Consider the following 23,005-nt stretch of genomic DNA (forward strand, 5'->3'; position numbering starts at 1 on the left):
GATGGCTAAGTAAGCCCTGTGCAGCTGCTAACTGCAGAAAGACAACCTTCCTGTTAATTCTACTTAAAGGTATTTAAAGCTCAGCCTCTCCAGTTGCATCACCTCAGATCAGTTACATACTGGGGATTACTGATAATGACTTTATTTTAACTGCCTTCTTTTAGAACACAGAATAAAGAACAGAAACTATTAGACAAGCCAGACCTTACCTACCTGGTCTATACAGCAGATTTTTGATGGTTTGTTTATAAATAAGTATTTGCTTGTTAACAAATATTAAAGTTGAAATACACCTGACAACTGCTTTTTCCTACTATCAACTTGGTATTCTGACAAACAGCACTGTCAATATTAAGTTTATCTCATATTCTTACAAAAACTTACAAGTCTAACAAATTGATTAGTGTCCATGCTGGCTCTTCCTTGGTTATACTTCTACAATTCTCCTAAGACAGCAAATTTAAAGTCAACAGGATTAAAAATTGCTGCTTTTCTTGCACTCTTTGAAAAAATTTTGGGGATATTTATGAAAACATGTCTGAAAAATTTAAGAACTGCCAAAGGTCACATCTATTATTAAGATTCTATGGAAGGCACTGAATTAATGCCATTAGATTTCACATTTGGTAGTCAAGGGGATCTGAGGGGAAAAAAGACAGAACTGAATCTCAGCCTAGTAGAGACTTGGGTTAAAGTAACCAGTCCTAATAATTTTTTATTAGAATATTATGGGAACACAGGACTGAAAGGGACCACCTGTGCTGCTAAGCTCTATTCCCAGAAACTGCAAGAGTCACAAGTCTAAACACATCCAAAAATGCCAAAAGCATCTTACACATCTCTCCATAAGCCATTTCAGTGCTTCCCCACTGCAGTGAGGACCACCATTCAACACTTTCCCAGTTGAATGAAATACCTTTCTCCTTTAGCATCATCCTAGGAAAGTTAACCTCACTAATGCCCTTCACTAAAACTGCTCCTTATAATCAGAAGAGTAACAGAGACCAAAAATAGTTTTGCATTTAAATTCTATCTGAAGGCATTAATATCAGCAAAAGCAAGATAAGTTCTGAGAGCATACAGTAAGCTGGATAATTTTAAACATTGTTTTAAAAATATACCTTGTTATTTGCATACACAGCATTAATAGCACACTCCACAAAAAGCTCTCAAAGTAGCATCAGATTGTCAGAACAGTTTTCCTTGATCAACAATTTTTTGTCACAACAGCACAAGCACCTTGACACTTCTCTGTGATGTGGATGCAAGGGTGGGCTGTGATTTCCCTCACATCAGCCCAGGTAACAGACACACAGCTCCAGGAGCTGCAAAAAAAACCCTGTGCACAATTTGCAGCAACAAAAGTTGCTTCCATTAAACTATTTCCAGAAATTCATGAGGAGCCAAGGACAGCACACAATGCTGACAGGAAGAGACACAATGTTACAGCAAAGCAACTAAATTAAATAAATGTTTCTGGTGCAGTACAACACTCACAACTGTTCACGTAGTTCCAAGTAACTTCTTCCAAATGATTCCATACTGGAAACATAACTATTGCATCACACAAAGAACTACAAATTGATTTAAAACTACTTTATTTAACAGGTTAAAATAGTCTACCTACATGTATTATCTTTTGTACAGCTTTTATTGTTATTGAACAAACTACAAAATGTTTCCTTCATATATTTTGACTATGTCTCTGTGGATATCATGAGGAATATGACACTGTACACGGTAAGCACCAGCAACACTAAATAGCAAGAATTATTCTCTCTTTATACTTAAAGGTAGTTTGTGAAATTAAACAAGTACTAACACTGTAGTAATAGTCAAAAAACAATCAAAGACATTTTTCCTTAAATTAACTCAATTCATTAGCTATTTATATTATATTCCTTTAGCTATTTCAGAGCCTTAGTAATTGATTTCAATAACTATGGCAAACAGAGTAGGTAGAAACCCAGCATTAGTTACTTATTTAAGGACAGTCACCCTTGTGGTGAGGTGAATGCTATTTCCCCTGCTGTTCTGACAGGGTCCAGAACTAAATAAAGTTATGTTTTACTCCCTGACCACAGGGAGAAGGCTGAACAAAGCAGAAAGGAAGCCATTTCTGCATTTAAGGATACTGCAAGTGAAATTACTTAAATAATAAGGCGAAATGTAAGGAATTAAGCTTGGTTTATCATTAACACCAGACCACAGTTGCTGCATCTGCTCCTATTCAGTCTCTGGACTGGAGGAGGGAAACCACTAAAATGAGAAAGGCAGAAAGGTGTTGTGTGCATACTCAGTGTGTATTCTGAAGTACATTGCACTGCAGATGGAACCAAACCAGGAGATGACTCCTGCCTTTCAGAGAACCAAGCTTGTACTTCAAACCTGGATCATAGCATGAATTTTATATCTAACTTTTCTATTACAATAACTGATACTGAATCCAAACTTGGCACTGCAGAGAACAGAACTGAAAGCTGTCTCCAAGAAGAGCTCCTGAGTCCCTGCTCTGGCCAAGGAGCTGTGCCTGAGCTGCAGTGCAAGCACTCAGAGAGCCAAGCCACCCTGCCTACAAAAAGACATTGTGGGTTTGTAACAGCCATTCTCTTTGATTGATCTCAGTTCCCCTCTTCACAGAAAGGTGAAAGCCAGTCTCAAATATATCAAGGCAAAGAACAGAATTGCCTTGGGAAGAAAAAACTCCCTCTTATTACAGGAAGCAAAGGCAAAGAAAATTGTAAAGCAGTAACATCTATCACATGCCAGTCTTCCCCTCTGACTGCTGCTGACAGGGCAGCAATGCAAACTTGTCAGATAAATGCTTTTCTTGTCACTGTGGACTAAAACTGTATGGTAAGCTTTGTGTCCAGGTGATGATATAAAGTTATTCTTGTAGGACTGAAATGAAGGAAGAAGAGTAAGAAAAGGGAGAAGGAAATAACAAGACAAAATTACTCCTACTCTTCAAGTCTTGACCAAGGAAGAAGTTTTTAACAGCTTAATTCACTGCACACTGCCATACTATCCAGCAGCTGGTGAAATGAACCATGACAGTCTGCTGTCTTTATAGAGTCTCTGAGGAAATACCAATTCACTGGCTTTATTAAACCCTCGTGAGAAAGCCAAGTTTGAAGCTGCTGGGGACTTGTATCAGTTCCAAAGCATGTGGAGAGGGGGTGAAAGGAAACGTCACTTGGAAGAGATGCTTGGTATCAAGCATCAGCTGTGGGACATCCTCACGGTTGTTTAGCATAGCCTGAAAGCAGAACAGAAAGAGTGTGAAAACAATGAATTAAGAATCAAAGAAAAGCCAGCACATTGCTTTCTTCCCATGGCAAATCTTGCTTTTCCATGATGCAGATTTGCTTGCATCACTTTCAAGTGTCTAGAAGATGAGCTACTTAGTAATAATGTGATGTAAAGGCCAAGTACAACTGTAAAGCATCAAAACTCATGTGTGTGAGGCACCCTGTGAGCTGAATATGGAAACAGCAGGGGCAGCTCTTACCTGGACCTTCCGAACAAAGGATGGAGTCACTCTTTTCTCAAAGTCATCTATTGGAGTGTATGAGTTCAGGATCTTAACTATCTGCTCAAATTACAAAAGATTATTTTAGTGTGTCATAAAAAAGGAGAAGACAAAAAGAAGTAAGCATTATTATGACATTCTTACTGATATTTAATTAAGGTTTCAATAAAACATTTTGCAGTAAAGAGAGAATTTTGACTTGTCACCTACTGAGTTGTTACATATATGATGATTGCTATGACTCATTTCCAGAGGTGTCAGCAGATCAAGGAGATGTAGAAAAAGCTGAATTTATTAAGGGAAACAATAAAAAAACCCCTGTGACATACTAAAAAAAAATACACTGTGGAATAAAAATGTGGGATACAACAAAGCAGGAAAGCGTTCACCATGGGAGCAGTTAAAATGCTCAAAGCAATCAGGAATAAGAAGTTAAAATTTCAATTTAACAAGTGATGATGTGGAATGCTGAAGAATGCTACTTTTATGAAATGGAAGTCCAATGGCTTTTTGCAACAAATTATTTTAGATAGCTAAGATTCTGCAATCAGTGCTGCCAGAAGAAAACAGATGGCTCATTACCTGCACAGTAGAAAGAGAGGTGCAGTGTTCACATATTTCCTTGGCATCATCATCTGTGATCTTTTTAACCTGAAGGAGCCAGGCTGCTTGAGACAAGGGCTCCAACGTTTCTTTGGCATTGCTGCTTTGAAGATTCTTGTCCTTAAGCCATTCTTCTAAGTAGCTGATATTACATCTGGGTTAAACCATGAACAAAGAACAGAAATGTCAGGTTCCCCTTGACAAGCAAGTTACTTTGAAGACTGCTAAGGAAGAAAGATTCTTCTAATTTTGTGTTCAAATTAATATATTTTAAGCTGAAAACAAACCTGCAGGTCATAAAAATAAAACAATTAATAGCTTATTTAACTATAAATTAAATCCTTGTTATATTTCAATTCTTATTTTTTCTTCATTGTCTATTTTTTAAAGCTTGGCTAATAGAAAGCGAGTTATTAGTTTAGCTGTTGTTTCCAGAAAATTACTAACATATACTGGCATTGTCTACTGCACTGTATGGCATTAAAACATTTATTTGCAACTGAGCATGTACAGGAAATGAGAACAATCTTTGCTCTTGCAAAGCAGGGCCGGGCTTATAAAGGATGATCAGCTTTCTTCTAATAATGTTCCCAGATGGGCCAAGATTTTACTGATTTTCCTTCCCCTGAGCCTGCAGACTGACTCATGGAAAACAAATGCACTGTTTCTTCTGCAAACAGTTAGGAGCATATTTCCTTGATGCTTGCAACAGGAGAGATGATGCTCAATTTACACCCTCCAAGGCTCTGTCCCAGTGCCTGTCTTGTCACAGAGCATGAAACATGCAAGTCAGCTTTTGTATCCCTGCCAGCCCTGGGACACTGCACCTGTTCACCGTGGTAAGAAAGAATTAAAAATACCGTTGGTCACATCACAGATGAGCTAGCATGGAAAGAATCCTAACCATGCCTGACTTTAAGCTTCTGACTGTAATTTTCTCTGCCTTTTCCTCCACTAGTGTTTCCATGGAAAGAACAATTTACAGTTGTCACGTTGGGAAAGCTCAGCCCAAAAGACGAAGATTTGATTTTCCAAAAGAAGTAAAAACAACAACAAACTGGCTACTTCCAGCAGAATGGTCACAGAATATCCAGCGACTTAGAGGTAGAGAACATTACATACAAGTGTTAAAAATTCATTCTCAGGCTTGTGGAACCTTTACTGGCTTTACCTTATCTGCATTCCTTTTCTACAGGAGCACATGTCCTTGCGGAGGAAGAGACTATTGAGGGTGACAGCTCCAATCAGAAAGAAAAGCTGCTTCACTGCCTGCTTTAGGAGCTCAGAGTCCAAGCCATTCTGACACATAGTGCTATAAAAATAGCTGAGCTGCTGCAAGATAGAGGTCATGGTGTAGGTATCCGTGTCATCTATACTGGAAGAACGTTTACGGAACCCCGTAGGTTTCAAGCCAGAAATTCCTTGAAGACTTTCATATTCCAGCATGCCTGGTACTGAAATACAACAGAAAATAACTGATGAAATCAAAATTCCCAAGGCTCCTTTCAGTTACATTAATTATTGAACAAAACCTACTTTCAGGATCTTTTAAAAGTTAATTGATAACAGAAAAATAAGATACTGACAAAGGCTTCCAGAGCACACAATTTTTAAAAAGCCTTTTTTTTTTTTGTATGATGTTGCTCAGATTCCTAGCATTATCCTAAACTAGGAAGTTTTGAGGAAAAAGTCTGGGAATATACAATTCAGTGAAATTTGTATGTGTAGAAGCACACATGCAGGAACATCTCAGTATAAATATCAGGAGAAAGGAGTCTGTCCCACCCTCTGCCTCCCTGAATGAGCTTTCCTCATATGCTTCACGAGTCACATTTAGGTGCTCTTGGATTGCTGTTGTCTTACCAATCATGTGCTGAATGTTGTTCTCCATTACAATAATGAACTGGTGATATATTTGAATGGCCAAATCACTGAGAATTTGCCGGTATTCTGAGAGATCAAAATGCTTCAGACAGTTCTTATTCTGACGTGGAGTGTTATGCTTCATGAATTCCTATAAGTGAGTAGTAAATAGAATTAGAAATCACATAATGTGGTAATTATAAATTGTTACTGCAATGTGTTGGAGTTACTCATTCCATTTCTGGCTGAACACAGAATGAGTCAAAGCTAATTTCAATGGGTGCTTCCTGTACTTAATTTTCCAGTTAAAGCTGACGTTTGCTTAGCTCCTAAAGCCAAAGGAAAGACACGCATAGATGTCAATGAACTCTGGAGCAACTCCCAGATCTCTTAAACAGAAAGCAAACCCTCCCTGTTCTCCTCTTGTTGCCCTACCCACTACCCCCCCCCCCCCCCCAAAAAAAAAAAAAACAACCAAAAAACATAAAAAGCCAACAACACAGCTCTTTCAGCTATAATGGCAAACAAAAACATTTATGCTGTATTGTTGCAAAGGGATATAATTTTTGGACTTTTCATTTGCAAAGTTCTGACTTCAAAAGTCTACTCCGAATCCTAACCTGTGTGAGGTGTTTAATATTCATTAGAACACAGATTAAAAGCAAAGTCTGGATTCAGAGCTTTCCCTACTGCTGCAACCCCAGTCACAGAGTGTTGGTGATAAAGCTTATCAGGTTTGGGTTCGGAGTGACCCCGCTGTGGCCACGAGAGGGAGCGACTCCAAGCCCAGCTCAGGACACCCAAGTCTATAAAACCTCTTAAAAATACAGTCAAGAGTTTCCAGCTGAAAAGAATGAAAAAAAACTTGAATCTCAGGATGAGATTTAGCTTAAACAAGCAAGTGAAATAAGGGAAAAAAACCGGAAAAGTTTATTGTTTTGCTTCTTTCCAGAGATTTTCTTCTATTTTGGTATCAGTAAGTATTTGAATGGCCCTAATTATAAAATAGCAAAGCTGTTTTATATATATACATGGTCAGATATCTGAAGTCCAGCTCAAATTAAACTCATGTGGAAAGATTCAAATTAAGTTGCAGTTTCCATGTCATGACTTTAACCTACTTTATCACTTTGATGTTTTCATTTCCCTTGATCCATTAATTCTGTACTGTCTTACTATTTGTATAAGACACATAACACCACTGCAGGGCAATGTGAATATATAAATACCTGTAAGGAACACTGGTGAGTTGGTGAATAGTTATTAATTAATGCTATTTTAAATTTCAACTAAAATCTGTCAAAAGTAATGGAATTACTTTATTAAATCAATCCTACCTCTTCCCCACTGTACTGCTTCAAACAGTTAAGAAAATAATATGTGTTGGAAAGCCAAAAGGACAACATCTCAAAGTCTTCTGAATGTTCCTGAAAATGGTAAGTAAAGCAGTCTTACTATGGTATTGTCTCACAAGGTTAATTCAATAATTAAACTTAAGACCATTACAGCATTGGTAGAACAGAGTCTATCTATAGCAGAAGGAGCACAAAGCATCTAAAAGGAGCTGAACAAATCCTGCTCTGTTTTCAGGCTAACATTTTGCAAAGATCCCTCTTTGTTTGGTAAATACTGCTTAAGTATTCTTAATAGACAGGCTAAATAATAAGCCTGAACAAACAGTTTTACAATTCCTGTGGATATGTAGTGTGCTGGAGGGCTTCCTGCAAAGAAGTATGAACAACACCTGCATTCACAAATGAAACTCCACTGCAAAAACTATAAAAACACAGTTCTAACTATCTATCTCTTATTTTTATTAGCTAAGTAAACACAAGCTTCTCTAATGGATAAACTGTGCTATAAATTTGTTTGTGTACAAACTTACAGGTTCTCTGTACAACACATTCAACTGCATAAACCACAGTCCATTCCTGCCTGTGCTTCCTCCCTGTGTCTGGTGTTTCATTCCATTATAAATCCATAACAAAGCACTCACAGAGCTGAATTTGTTCTGCATACAGCATAGCAATTTTTGTTTATAATTTAATTTTGTACATGGGCTGGCAATTTGATTTTAATCGTCTCGGTTCTAGTGCTGCAGTACAGGTGACATGTTGAATTACACCAGCAGCCAAGCAGTGCAAACACCTCCTCAGAGCCCACTACCAGCTTGCTGCCAGACAGACCAGCCTTCATTTCTGTCCCTCTGACTTTGAACAGTGCTGAAAGCACAGGTGCACTTCACCTAATTAGCTACTCATTGTAAAATGTAAAGTGCTTTAAATGATTTTGTCAACATCTTCTGATAAAAATAATTTCTGTTAATGCATTCTGTGGATTCTGTGTTCAGCACAGCAGAACCTCAGCTGGAGACTTTACAGGGATGCTACTACATCCTCAAAAAGTGTCACTAATCATTATCATTCCCTTCTAGGAATATCAGCAAGTGGAAGTGTTGGCATTCCCCAGGTACCACGCATGCATTTGTAAACCTTGTGTTAAAAATCAAAAAGCACAGTACAGTGCAATCAAGCATAGCTCCTACCTTAACAACCTGCTTGATGCCATCAATGGTTACATTCATGAAAGACTTCAGCATGTCAGCATCGTTCAGGTAATCTGCATACCTCACACACATGAACAGGATGTGAGCTGGAAGGCCAGGAATCATATTAACTACAACTCCACGGGGCTTCAAATCTGCATGGAGGAGAGTCATCTGCTTTATTATGGAAAAATCCAGTTTTCTGTGTATCATTCCAAAAAAGACAAGCAGCGTGTTCCTTTCTGCAGTGACCAGTCACATAATAACCAATTTACTGGTTAATCTCTTGTTTCTGACCACTTCTGTAACAATATTGCTCACATATGAGTATTAATTATATTTTCTTGGGTGGTAGGAGAGTATTGTAGCAAATTCTAAGGTCTAGCATGGCTATGCCAGGCATGACAACTTCAAAAAGCAAATTACATTTAACTACCAATTGGATGCCCCACCAAATTCCAGCATTGCTTAGGGCCACACCTTTGTTCACAAAAATATTGACATTCAAAAGTGAGGAAGTGAGAAGAAAAGGCAGGTGTTGTTAATTTAATAATGGTACAAGTGTACATGGAAAATTTGTAAAATTCACTATTAATTGTAAGCTAATGAGAAAAGCTGGTTTGGCAGCAAGACTGATATTGCCAAGTAGCTCTCATGAAGGACAAAATCCTTCTACAAGACAAACAAAGTACAGTTCCTTTCAGTGAAGGGAAGACATGGTAAGGACAGACAGGAGAGCAACCATCACACATGGATATAAGCACAGTGACTTACAGACTTAGCAGATGACCAGGAAGAATGCAAAATGGAAGTCCCTGATGTGCTCTTGGGATTTATAGATTTAAAGGTGGATAAATAGTAAGAAAGGCAACAGAGTCAGCATTATGTAGAGTCAGAAAAATAATTTTTACATAGATAAAGCATTCTGTAATTGAAATATACGGTACTGGAAAGAGAGCAGTACAAATTGTACTGGTGGTAAGAGAACGGGGAAAAAGGCAACTTTGCATGAAAGTGCAATATGGTGCCATGTAGTTTTTGTTACAATGTTCTGAGTATTGTTGATGACTTATGAAATTCCAAGTTTTACTAGAATACCAAGGATAAGATTTTGAATGATCCGTTCTTCATCCTCTTTTTTGTACTCCATCATTCCAATGTACTCTTTGGGCACAGTGGGCACAAGGGCTTCAGCTGTCAAACACAAAAGCACTGTTACTGCCAGGTTAATGGTTAAGCTAATGGTCATGGTAGAACAAACTACTGGAGAAAAGCAGTTTTCTCTGTAATAAAGACAGCACACACTAATGTTCTTATCTTATGGCTCCAAGCATTATGAGTTAAGTAACATTTATATTATTCATGAATAGCTTCACTGGATTCAGTGGGATTACTTGCAAAAATAAGAAAAAATAAACAGCAAAGTTACACCTCTACATTAGACAACTTTGCAATGCTGTTGAGAGCATCCTGTAGTGAAGAATTACTTTGTAAGAGCTTTGTACAGACTAACTTCACATCAGGAATCACCTGCCACTTGAAGGCTCATGGGTGAGCCTTGTCAGATGCAGAACTAACATTGACTCAGAGAGTTTGTGTGAGGGTGGGCATTAACTGCTGTTGGCAGGACCTTACCCCTGCATCTTTATCATCTAGACCAGGTCCCTGTGTGCCTATGATTTAGCTGGGGAAAAAACAAACAACCAGGAAAGGACTTCTATGCAATTTGTGTTGATGATTCCCCTGGCACATTTTTCTGAGGTATTAAATTTCTAACTCCACCCCAAACTCCACCTGCTTAAAAATATATGTTTTCTTCAGACACTTAGCATTCAAAATATTAAACAAAATAAATCACATAATAATATCTTACATTTTTCAATGGTCTTCGTCAGAGTTTTGATCTGATCTTCTAATTTTTTTATTATTCTGTCTTTCATGTCTAGCTTTTCTTCAAGATCCTGTAATAAACAAAGTCAGTGAGTTCAGAGTAAGCATAATCAAAAAATGTTTTCTACTGCTTCATGTTATTGCCACAATTAATATTATGATGTGCTTCTACTTATATCTGCTGGAAGAAACACCCTCATATCTTTTTTTCTCCCTAAATTAATTGAAGAAACATCCTATCCATACCACAAAATCATGATTTCATTATTTTTATCCTGCATTTCAGGTACAATTTCTTAAAGACAATTTCATTTCCTCACCATGTTTTCCACAGCGAGTCGAGTTGTCACTTGCTTTATCTTGCTTTGTAGTTCACCCTGGACTTCATCTTGCATCAAACCATTGCTCAGCCCCTCAATTCCTTGGATTGTGTCCTTCAGACTCTCTTTTTCTTTTATGTCTACTTCATTCTGGGCCTCAGTAGTTCTAAAAAGAGGTAAGAAGTCTTGTCTCTTAATCTTTTGTGAAAGCACAGTCAGATCATACTTGTCCAATAGTTATCAACTGTACAAAACACTCTAAGGCAAATCTTTAATGGAATGTAATTTAAGAGTTTAAGTGACTCTGTTACTACAGCTTATAGTGTAGTAACACTTTTTTCTTTAAAAAAAAAAAAATTAAAATTACCGTCTTTGTGTCCTGTCCCGTTCCAGCTCATAATGCAGTCGATTTGACATCTCTGCCATTTTTTTCAATAATAAATGGCAGCAAAACCCAAAACAAAAAAGAAACAACAAAATCAAAGGTACTTACTGCTCAGTACTAGTATTCAGTAAATCTTTTATACACTCATAATTTTGTTCCATCTAATGAAATGAAATGACCTGCCAGATAATGTATCAGAGAAATATGGGACTACTCCATACCACACAGAAAATCATATGGGATGAAGATTTTGATACTCCTAACTTCTTGCAGTTGGCAGTAAAACTACTCATAAATTTTAAATCAGTTGCCTAGGAAGACACTGCAGTTACAGACACTCCAAATCCTCAGCAGGGTATGCTTTCCTAAATTGAGAAGAACTTTTCCCTCTGTCTCCCACTCTGAGTTTTGCAGCATTCTCTCAAGTCTACCTCATAGAGTATGCCTCCAATTCCAAATGATCTTTCTTTTTATGACTGTTTCCAAAGGACATACTTCATTTCACATATTCTTAGCAGAGCCCCAAGGAATACATTTGGAGAGTTCCAAAACCCAGACTGAATGACCTCAAAAAGGTAAAAAAAGCACATATTTGTATGTACCTTATTGTTTCAGAAGAGATATAACACATATTTTTCATTGCATTTCTTCCATTTTACTAATAAGAAAGTAAGTAATAAGGCAATGAAGTAATGATGGAATATTAATTCAGCATTTAGAAGTTCAGTTCTGGGGAATTCATCAAGTTCACCTCAATCAACAGAAAGATGGGACCATAGTGGGACCATTACCTTTCAACTTTGTGGTCTGCTCTTGAAGACGGTTTTCAAGATCTAATTTTTGATTTTCAAGTTCAGCAACTTGCTGCTTAAGATCTGGGATTACCTTTTAGAGAAAAAGGAGATTTGTATATTTCAGCACATTCCTTCTTTTCAAATCCCTTCAGTAGTTCCTAAGTCACCCCATGACCCTGAACTGCCAATAGTCCAAACCAGAGGACTTGTTTAACTTGCTTGCCTGACTTGTTTGACTTTTCTGAAGGCACCTTCTGCTGGCCACTCTTAAAAACTAAATAATGAGCTAATCAAATTGTTGGACTTTCCCACTACTACCATTGTTTTGTTCTAGTTTAAAGGAAATTACACTATGACTTTAATTTCCCTAGTTCAATTAACAGTGAAAAAACCCCCTCAACATTCCATAAAACAGTTACAAAAACAATATAATAAATAACCTTTCCTTTTATTTTCGATTTTTGTAACTCTTTTTTGAAAATATTTCCTCGATTATTTTTCAAAAAATGATATGGCATGTGCTGTCTTCTGGAACAGCACGAGTTCCTTGTGTCAGACAGTTTTGTACAGCACCAGGTGTCAGGCTCTGCAGCCGTGCCTGTAGCTGCTTTTGGAATGTGTAGCTGCCCTCTGGTGGGGAGAGCCTCAGAACTCTGAGAAGGCATCAGAGAAAAATCTCAAATCAGGTTCATGCAAATGAAAAGGCAAAAAGTCTCTGTGAGGCTGCCCCAGCAGGCTGGACACTCAGACAGTAAATTTGGCTGTCTCCTTACACAGCACCCCAGCAGGCAGAGAGGGAGCCTCAGGGGTGTGCCACCTTACATGGCCCTATTTGTTTGAGCCTTGAGATTTCAAAGACATGCCCACGATATTTGGAGAGCCACAAACACATCTGGGTTGTGCTTCTGCACCTGGACCTTACCAGATTTTCTGAAGTCAGCCTGCTAACTTCCAGCCTAATGCCATCGTTTATGTCATTTTCCTCTCGGAATAATTTCTGTAGATGATTAATATCTTGACTAAGATGTTCAACTTTAAAGTTCAAACCTTCAATCTCCTTCTCATATATTTCTTTCTGAGACTGGAAATGGCTTTCCAATACTCTGTTAAAACAAAAAGGAGAAAGAACATGGCAGATGTAGAATGACCTTGATTAAATGGGTCAAATTTAATACAAAGTGAAAACAAAGTACTGTGATTAACACAGAGATATTCCATTACATCACCTGTGCATTAAAGGAGTTGAAAGTTATGCATGATATCTCAGAGGAAACACATTTTCCTGACTGATACATCCATACTTATCTCACTGGCTTGGTAGAAGTTTATTCAGCTTCTGAGTTTATATGCTCAGCTCATCATATAATGTAGTATTTGTTCATTTCCTTAACAGAAGTTCAGCATTGCACTGTAAAATTTGTTACCCACATGATTTATCTTCTAGGTCACAGCTTGGAGTTTTGGAAACCCTGAAGAACTGAACTAACCTTGTGGCTTTTTTCAAGCCCTCATAAGCAAACCACAGTTCTCCATCCTCATTTAAGTGTTCCAGATCCTCTGTAGAGAGTCTAGAATGCAAGGCAGAACCATTAGTGTGCAGATGACCATAATGCATTTCTTAAGCTTTTCTGAAGATGTCTCATAACCAAAATTACCTGCTTCTTACATCTTCAAAATCATAACTTTCAAGAAGCTGCTTTGTAACTTCTGACATCTTTTCTGGAAAAAAAACCCCACAAAGTTTATAAAATTCATTATTTTCTCTGCATGTTTCATTATAAGGATCAAACCATCCTCTTGCTAAATTTAACAAGGTTCTTCCCTGGTACTCAGTAAATATATCTGATTTACCACAGGAATACTACGAGGGACTCAGTTCTACTATGGGACATGTAGGAGCATTAGGTTGATGTACCACCAATACTATTTTTTTTTCTAAACTTTCAGTGCAAAGTTACATCTTCCTGGTCTGAATCTGGGCAACTCCTAGAGTTCTACAGATGATTTATCATCTTGTGCTAGGTTACTACATTAAATGCTGCAAATACAGGTTTGCTCTTTGACATTATTATCATTAAACAAAATTCACAATAGTAGTCCTTGTTAAGTACATTTTTCCAAAGAGAACCTAAATCAGCAAGTTATTTAAGCATACTTGACATTATTGGACCTAGCACAAAGGACAGGACGAATGAAAACTAGATAATATACTGTTTACACATTTTTGGGTCCTTGTTAAACTCTAAGTGAAGTTTAAATTTTAGGTGAAGTTTAAATCATTAGTATTTATTTCTAAACACAAATGAGAAATATCTGAAATTAGAGTTTCCTCAAAGGGAAAGGGATCAATCAGAGTTTCCTCAAAGGGAAACCCAGATCTTAGTGTTCAGTGACCTTTGTACACTGCATATATATATATATATATATATATATATATATATATATATATATACATATGGATGGATGGAATTAAACCACCATGGGATGGGAAAGAGAACTGGAGTTCTGTCATAGCTGACATTGAAGAGATCAATTTAAACTGGCCTGGCTCAACTGCATTTAAGAATTCCCTGCACTGTCTGGTATGTAGCTTACCCCTCAATTCTCTCTTCTGTGAGTGGGCCTGCTTTTCAACATCCAGTTTCTGTGTCTGAAGAAGTTCAATTTCCTTTTGCAACTCAGGTATTTTCTGAATCAAACAGAAATCATATACTGAGACAAGGAGGAGATGACGAGGGCAGAGTATCAGTTAAATCAGAATTATAATTAAGAACAAGTTAATAAGGTGAAAAGCGTAAAATGTGTTGTGTTCTTAGGCATCAGAGCAGAACAGTAATGTGAGGTAACTGAAAAAAAGGTGTTTGCGCCATGGAATTGACTCAGAGAACAAAAATGTAACTTTACAGTAATTTAAGGTTTAATTTATAAACTACATGTATGGAAAATCCCCTAAGAAATGAATACTTTCTCAGGAAAATGGAAGGGAAAACAGATCTATATATTCAAATTTATAAATATTAAAGCACAATTACTCTTGAAAACATGCACTTGTTACTGCAAGCACTAACTTGCATTGTCTACTACACTAAAACAATGCAATGTAGTGATGTACCAAATACAGCTTATTAACTACAGCTTCTTCTAAAATGGACTGGAAATAAAAAAATTAGTGAAGATAATCTATAAACAAAACATGCACATTCTCCACTTGCTTTCTCTAGCAAGGACTCCAAAATGAAATGAGTCATGCTTTACCTGTGCTTGTTTTGTAAGCTGTCCTACTTCCATTTTCAAGCTGTCTTGAGTGATAATTTCTTGCTGAATTTGTTGCTGTAGTTGAGTTTTTTCTTCTTTCAAGATCTTAATTTCTCCCTTGAGCAGTTCAATCTCCTTTTCATAGTCCTGCTTCTGGTTTTGGAAATTTTTCTCAAGTATCCTAAAGCACACAATGAAAAGGTAATTTTATTAATCTACGTTCATAAGTGAAAAAGTGGGCTTTGTTTTAGTTTTAATTTGAAGGACATACTTCCTTGAAGAACACTTAAATGAACCATAATTACTTGAAAATGCCATCGTACATCCTCAGAACCCACCCACATAATGGATGATAATGGGAGGAGAACATCCCTATATTTTCTTACAGTTTTAGTATATTCAATTTTCCTTTACAGTTTCCAGAATATTTCTGCTGGATTGGCTTCCAGCATCACACAGGTAATGAGCAAACCAGAAATACTAGGAAAAGAAATCCTCTTAATGTAGTCTGAGGGTACTGGCAGCAGAAATCAGACTGAGCTGGAGCACCACAGAGCTTCCAGCCCTCAGGAGCAGTGACTGATTGCTCTCTTCACACTTGAGAGAACAGCACTTCTCTGGTACTGAAGGTTCTCTGTCTTGGACTGGAAAAGTTATTGGGAAATAAACACTTGATCCAAGAAAAGCATGCTGAAAGCAACAGCCGTTTGTTGATTAATAATAGGATTTTTACTGCAAATTAAATACCTAAAGGGGAAAAAAAAAAGATTTTCCATTGTATTTTTAACTGAATGTCCTTTACAAACACTGCCTTTCCCTCACACTGAATCCTTCCATTCTGTCCTTTCATATTCAGTTCTCAGGAGTTCTGACTGGTGTGGCCATCAGCTGCTCTTCCATTCCTGACCAAATTCTGAGGACATCTCCCAAGAAACCATTACCACCAGAGTTGCCCTTCAATTCTCAGAGACACAAGAAAAGACAAGAAATTGCAAAAGCAAGAACAGTCTGATTTCCTGCATATGACTCACCCACAAACAAGGATGTGCTTTTCCTAAACTCTGCATGAAGTACTTCAGTACCAGCACTAATGCCCAAGAACATGGACAGATTCCTGACTGATGCCAGCATAATACGCTTGCAGAAGGAGAAAGAAATGTAGGGAAAAAGAAAAAATGAATGCTGTTTCAAAGAAATAAAACTCAGGTTACATACATTCGCTGGTTTTCTTCTTTTTGTACATCATTGAAGAGTTGCTGTGTGAGCTCATCCATTTTCTCTGTCAAAAAATATTTTAATATTTCTAAGACCTTCATGTAACTGTGTCATTTATTAAAAAAGCACAACCATGATGTGAATTTTTGTTTTAATAAGTAATCCTTAACATATTCCGAGGCTGAAATTAGTCTCTCAAGTGCCAAAAATTATCACAGTACATTTATTAAGTAATGCTATAGAAACAAAAATATTCTGAAGCACCAAATTGTGCAATTATTCATCTAAAGTATACTTGATCTCATGTGGTGCCTGTGTCCTTTGAAATTAGATTCCTAAAAGTAGTGTATTAAAGGAAGCAAGGATGAAGCTACACTTTGCAGGAGTACATGTGTATGAAAAAGGACATGCAACAGGAGGAGAGGTCCTGATAATGAAAGAACAAATTTAACTATTAAATAAAAAGAAGTTGCACACTTGTGCTATGCATTCTAAGCAACAGAAGGACCAACTTGAAATTTACTACAATTTCAGCATTTATATTGCTTTTATTAGAACAAAAGTAATTTATTTTTGCTGAAAAAATTACTTTACCCCACTATAACTCCTTTGAAACTCCCTTTAGTTATTGTACCTTTCATTTCCTCCGTTTTTTCTTGGAGTTTTATTTCTAAGGTCTCCTTCTGTTCTTGTAATTCTTTATTCTGATTCTCAAGTTTAAAGATTTTCTGTACAGGCAAAAAGTAAGCAAATATACAAATTACAAAGGAGGAAGAAAGAGGTCTAAGAAGATCTTACATTTAAAGAAGCATAAATGGGGTCTCTTCCTTTCCTGCTGCCTCCCCCACAAAAGAGTATGGTTACTTAGAAACTCTCAAATCATGGATTTGATAAATTCAGTAACTGAAAACATTAATTAAGAATAAAAGCACACAAATGGCAATTATAATTTACCTGCTCACTGTCCTCTTTATATTTTTTCCCTTTCTCTTCATATGTTCTCTTTTGAGCAGTTAATTTTTCGAGTTCTGATTCAAGTTTCTGAATTGTATCCACGTCATTCATATGAGCTGAAGCCAGATTGGTCAATCGTTCCAGCAAGCCATGATTTTCTCTACTCTGCAATGAGCAGGACAGGATAAAAGGGAACAGAAAAATGCAGTCAAACTGTTCCATAGAATTTTAAAGGGAGTACTTGACCTACTTCTGCTCACCATCCCATGGTTTCAGTCATGATTATTTCAACCCAGTCATGATTATTTCAACCCAGGACTGTTTCTGTCAACTAGATGAAAACTACCATTTTAAAGATTATTTGGCTGGAATGGCTCTCAAAAATAATTTGCAAAATAAACATAATTTTGAATTCCCCAAAGTTACAAAACATGTTGTACCAGAGGAATATCTTGCACATCCTTCATCCTAACACTAACAACCCCATCCAGAGACTGGATGGACTTAAAAAACAGTAAAAAAAACCAAAAAGGTAATTGCAGACTCTTCTGATTTACATAATTAACCCAAAAATACAAGGAAACCCTAGATGGCTCTTTCTACCCTGGGTGTAGAAAGCCTAGTAATTTATTATAGAGGACCATAACCCTTACATATTCTCCTGTCCTCTCAACTCAACATCTTTGACTAGAGCAGACAGGATAAAAGACTTAGTACAAATCAGAAGCTGACTGCTTCCCCTCACCTGTTCTTCTATCCTTTTCTGCAGCTGCTGGACTCTGTATGAGAGCTGGATATTCAACACGAAGCGCCGAATGTTCTGGAACCTGCGCCTGGCCAGCCACGCACGGGCGTACTTCTGCAGAACCACAGCCTTCTGCTCCTCACGCATCTTTAAACAAAGGATTAGCATCCCTCTGTAATTAGCTCAATCCACAGCAATTATAACAGCCTGTGAGTCTACACACTGCTGAGGACAATGCAGCTCAAGGAAATATCAAATATTGAAATATCCAGACTGCAGACACATTTAAATCACTGTAGTAATCACAATAAATGGTCTGCACCCAGCATAAACGAGACAGAGATCTTGGTCAAAAACTAAAAAAACAGAGCAGAAGATACGAGAACCAGACATGAAAAAGGTAAAGTATAGGAATAATTGCTATTGTGTTCATCTTTTTTACAGAGCACGAGTTGTTTCCAGTTACTGAAATCAGATGTTTGATAGGCTGTACCTTGCGATACTTTTTTCTTGCTAGAAATCCTCTCGTGTAAGCTTGGATTGTTACAGCAGCCACATGGATGAGCTGGCAAAGTCTACGGACGAGGTAACCCCGACAGTATTTCTGAATGACTATAGCTGCCCATGTTTCCTTCAGATTTCTTGCAGTTATAGCTTGCCTTAATTCAAAAGACAATAAAATTTACTTAGATTGGATTTCTCATGCTCATTGCTTTGGTCAGTCAAATTGCATACACACACACAAAAAAAGAGGAGATATCAAAATCAGGTATCCATTATCAAAAACACAGCTTGCTCTTCAACTAAAGTGAAGGAGAGGGAGTTACCCACAACTTTTAAATGTGTCCACAAGCATTTGTTCTGATTGTCTCTTTATGAAAACCTCCCAGCCTACACAGAGCCATCTTTCATTCTGCTTTGACAATGCCTGGTGAATTTTCTTTGCAATAATTTGTCCACACTAATCCATACACCCCTGGATTCTTCCCTGGCTCTGAAGTTCAGCAGAAAGCCCAACTGGGACAGTTATTATCAGCTAAGGACTGAGCTTACAGGCAGACAGGCCTCTTGGGGATCTGGTAGCTGGAAACCTGTTGGGGTACTTCTCTCATATCAGCTGAATAATTTGAACACGTTCAATTTCATAATTACAATCAAGAGGAAATGGAAATACAATTGTGGGTATCCTTAAAATTAGAGGGTTTTGGGAAAGCTGCAAAAGGCAGGCCTCAGAGACAGCAGAACTCTGATTAGAGTTAAGCAGTAGCCATAAGATTGGTCAGCAGAAAAATTATGTAAGAAGTAGAAAAGGACAAATAGAACAATGGTCTCTGTATTAACACTGGTCTAGAATAGCTCCCTAAGCTGCAGAAAAGTGTATCTAGTGAGATATTAGGAAGTTCTAAGCTTAATAATGGAGATCTGTGTGTTGTGTCTTAAGGCTTACAAGCAGGTATTGTATTTGAAATAAGCAAGCTTTGTTTTAACCGAAGGAACGTGTGCCTATAGTGGTTGGATGGAACTACTGTCAATGTGCTTTTGCTTTGTGTGATCGGTCAAAAAACTTCTAAAGTCAATTGTAACATTAAGTTCTTGGTCTGCTGCCTGGGATGTAAGCTGCTGGCATCTTCCCATTGTCATAACCATGCAATGAGACTGATGCTGGAAAATACAACAGCTCAAGGCACGTTCCCAGCAGTCCCGTCCCATTTGTGATTGGCACACAGCCCCCAGCCAGCGATAAAACCTGGACTGCTCTTTGATAAAACCTCCCCTTGGGGCAGTAGCTGGCCCTGTGTGAGCCTCCAGGCAGGCCCAGGACCAGCTGCCCGGGCGGGCAGGCAGGGGTGGGTACCTGACGGTGCGCTGCCCGCGGTAGTACTGCTGCACGGTGAGCGCCGCGCGGCGCAGGGCCAGGAAGCGCCGGCGCTGCAGCCAGCCCCGCACGCGCCGCTGCAGCAGCGTGCACGCCTGCCGCAGCCTGTCCGAGCGCAGCTTCTCCAGGTAAGCCACCTGCCCCGCCCTGAAAAATATCTTTGTTCTCCCAAACTGATACTGGTTAGGATCCTGAAAGAGAAAACAGTAGGTTTGTTAAGCTTTTAGCTTATTTTTGTAGGCCAGATATTCTCTTCCTTTTATAAATTGTCACTTCAGGCAAGCTCTGCTCCAAGACACCATCTTCCTAAATAAGAATATCCTCTCTGCCTGCTATGCAGATAGCAGTACATAGGGGGAAAGCCCACTTAGCAGGAAAGACACAGAGAACAACAGCAAAAGTTGTACACTCATTATCTAAAATTAAAGGGAGGCTCTGGACTTATCATCAAGGCCTTAAAAGCAACCTCTTCACCTCCTCCTACAAATCTGGTTCCATGGGCTCAGCAGCAACTTTTGATGCACCTTTCTAGCCTGGAACCAGTGAGCTGTGTGAGCAAAAACCTGGGGTGAGGCTACTTTTAGGTTCCAGCTCTCCCTCTTGACCTGTGCCAGGGCTACTCAGCAAGTGTGCCTGTGTTTGGTGTCACACATCTCTGAATCTGAGCTCAGTCCTTGACCAGGACCAGCCTCACCACCACAGGCTCATCTAACAAAGAGAAGCAATGTGCAAAATAGCAGATTGTTGAACAGCTCTCCAATAAGCTGCATTCCACCATGAAAACCCACCTTGTGCTTGTAATATTTGACAAATGTATAACATTTACTGTTTACTGGTTTATAAATACAGGATCTCTTCCATTTTGCAAGTGACAATATTAAGCACAGAGTGGTTAAATTCTCTATGGCCACATCATGACAGTCACAGCACAAGGTTACTTACCCACAAGCCTGTTTACAGCACAGTAAATCAGGAAAAACAGCAATAATGTAAATACCTTTCCTGCCTGAGGAGAGATACTACCCTCGACAAAAGAGACCTTTTATTACTAATAGATGCTGTAATATGTCTATTGGCTGGTGCAGACAAACCAACCTGGATCAGCCTCTGCAAAACAATCTTGCAAATCTGTTTCTTGTCATTTATGGAGAGCTCCTGCTGTGTCATAAGAATGCTGTAACGGCTGAAAAACTCAATGTAAGTCCACCTGGAAAATTAGAAGTTAACAAATTAATTTCATTAACAGACAAGTAGGTGTTTTTTGGCACAGGGGGGCTCACTGCTATCCCTACCTGGATGGGTAGCTCTGTGCACTAATCCGAATCGTTTCCAAAACACCACATGCTCGCAGCTGCTGAGCAACTCTCTTGGAATCAAACCTAAAAAAAAGCAGTGTTATACTTTGCATTTCTGCTGGGTTTGCCATGCTGTAATAATTAGAACCATTCTACCAACTGGATTTGTATTTCTGCTCATAGGACACAAAGCTCTCTGCTTCTTATATAGTGTCTTACTCCATACCACATATTAAAAAGATAAATATATAAAAAAATCTGGGTTTTCTGTTTCTTTCTCAAAACCAAAGGAAGACTGTATTTATTTATCTCACTAAAATTCCTATTTCCTTTCAGTATTAACTGTGGCAGTTCATAGCAGGAAGTGGTAAAGAATAGTTCCACTCTCAACACAAAACATACACAGAAATAAACCCCCTCAACAGCCCATTAGGAAGAAACTCACCAGGCGTTTTTTATCCCATTCATTATGAATAAATCTGGACTTGCTCATTAATAACCTGGGTTCAAAATTACAAACACAAGGCATGGAAAGTCCCTTTCCTGCTCTGGACCAGAGCTGATTTGCCCACAGAGCACACCACCAGTGTCAACGCAGTACTAGCCAAGAGAGCCCTGTGGCTGGCAGATGGCTACAGCATTCTTTCAGAAGCTCTTGGTGCACTCTTCTAGTCTAATTCTGACATATTTTTACATTATCCAAGCAATTTCTGCCCTCACTGCAGGATCATGAGAGCTCACTGCAGTGATAGTGATATAATATCAGCAGTAACGTGTTTTGCATGGAAAGATTTTGTCTGGCTACAGAAAATGAGCTAACATACTTAAAAGATTGCATTTAGAATCAAAGCTGGCCTCTTCCCTCCTACTCATATAAGATAAAGGCTTTAATTTCATTTGTCAGTGCACTGCCTGCCAGCTGGAAGTTGTATGGCTGACATCAGTGTGCTTCCACAGGTCTGCCCAAAAAGAGACCAACAGCTGCATCAAAGTTAACTCCTACTCACAGGTTAGTGGTTACCCATCTGCTCACAGGAACTATGAAAACTATCTGCCACATATGACTGTATTAAAACATTAAAATTACATAAAAGTTACATAAAATTACATAAAATGTCCTGACAAATACACAAGCACTAGTATATAACTTGAAAATTATTAAGTTAAAGAAATTTTATGGTAACAATAATGACACTTAAATATTCAATTTTTGTAAGAAGACAATATTTTTTTCAAATTCAGCTATCTGGAAATGAAAACCATGTTCTGTATGGGAAGTTTCTCCACAATAAGAGTTTAGCTTGCTGACACACCACTACAGTGATACAGAAAACCAAGCTGAACAAACTAACATACTTACTCAAAAGGCAATTTCTCATCATTTGGCTTTATGCATCTCACATAATGAGGAGTGGTTGCATTGAGTGTCACCATAAGCAAAGACAAAGAATTCCTGAACTGGAAAATATAAGACATAAGAGTTTTGCTAATGAGACATTTCAGTAAAAAGTCAGTCTTGGTCTTTTAGTTATTTGGTAGATTTTGGCTGGACACTGGAAAATAAGGTTTAGATCTTAAATGCAGGAAATTGAAGACTGTGGCTGTACCCAACAGCCTCTTATATATAAAATAAACACACCTCTTATACCCAGACCTGGAGCACTGCTCTGTGGCTCCTGCTGTCCTGAGAACTGGACAGTCCCCCATGAACAGTGACAGAAGCCAGTGTCAGA

The 23,005-nt window shown here is 38.2% G+C and overlaps 1 protein-coding gene across 1 annotated transcript in view; it reads right to left on the reverse strand.

Moving 5' to 3' along the window:
- Positions 1-1,628: 1,628 nt before the first annotated feature.
- MYO5C (myosin VC) overlaps positions 1,629-23,005 on the reverse strand; it is a 33,795-nt gene continuing 12,418 nt past the window's right edge. Inside the window, exons 16-41 of the mRNA XM_059482443.1 lie at positions 22,633-22,730; positions 21,270-21,356; positions 21,073-21,184; positions 19,957-20,168; positions 18,595-18,760; positions 18,102-18,248; positions 17,357-17,521; positions 17,037-17,130; positions 16,403-16,466; positions 15,188-15,368; positions 14,528-14,621; positions 13,588-13,651; positions 13,420-13,500; positions 12,855-13,035; positions 11,930-12,023; positions 11,121-11,172; positions 10,754-10,919; positions 10,417-10,504; positions 9,642-9,737; positions 8,544-8,698; positions 7,336-7,425; positions 5,999-6,149; positions 5,307-5,589; positions 4,115-4,289; positions 3,512-3,592; positions 1,629-3,259 (exon numbers count right to left, since the gene is read on the reverse strand). Of these exons, the coding sequence (XP_059338426.1) occupies positions 3,107-3,259; positions 3,512-3,592; positions 4,115-4,289; positions 5,307-5,589; positions 5,999-6,149; positions 7,336-7,425; positions 8,544-8,698; positions 9,642-9,737; positions 10,417-10,504; positions 10,754-10,919; positions 11,121-11,172; positions 11,930-12,023; positions 12,855-13,035; positions 13,420-13,500; positions 13,588-13,651; positions 14,528-14,621; positions 15,188-15,368; positions 16,403-16,466; positions 17,037-17,130; positions 17,357-17,521; positions 18,102-18,248; positions 18,595-18,760; positions 19,957-20,168; positions 21,073-21,184; positions 21,270-21,356; positions 22,633-22,730 (3,330 nt within the window). The 3' untranslated portion in view covers positions 1,629-3,106. The remainder of the gene's footprint in view (positions 3,260-3,511; positions 3,593-4,114; positions 4,290-5,306; positions 5,590-5,998; positions 6,150-7,335; positions 7,426-8,543; positions 8,699-9,641; positions 9,738-10,416; positions 10,505-10,753; positions 10,920-11,120; positions 11,173-11,929; positions 12,024-12,854; positions 13,036-13,419; positions 13,501-13,587; positions 13,652-14,527; positions 14,622-15,187; positions 15,369-16,402; positions 16,467-17,036; positions 17,131-17,356; positions 17,522-18,101; positions 18,249-18,594; positions 18,761-19,956; positions 20,169-21,072; positions 21,185-21,269; positions 21,357-22,632; positions 22,731-23,005) is intronic.

Source organism: Ammospiza nelsoni, chromosome 14 (assembly GCF_027579445.1).
Source record: "Ammospiza nelsoni isolate bAmmNel1 chromosome 14, bAmmNel1.pri, whole genome shotgun sequence".
Taxonomy (NCBI): Eukaryota; Metazoa; Chordata; class Aves; order Passeriformes; family Passerellidae; genus Ammospiza; species Ammospiza nelsoni.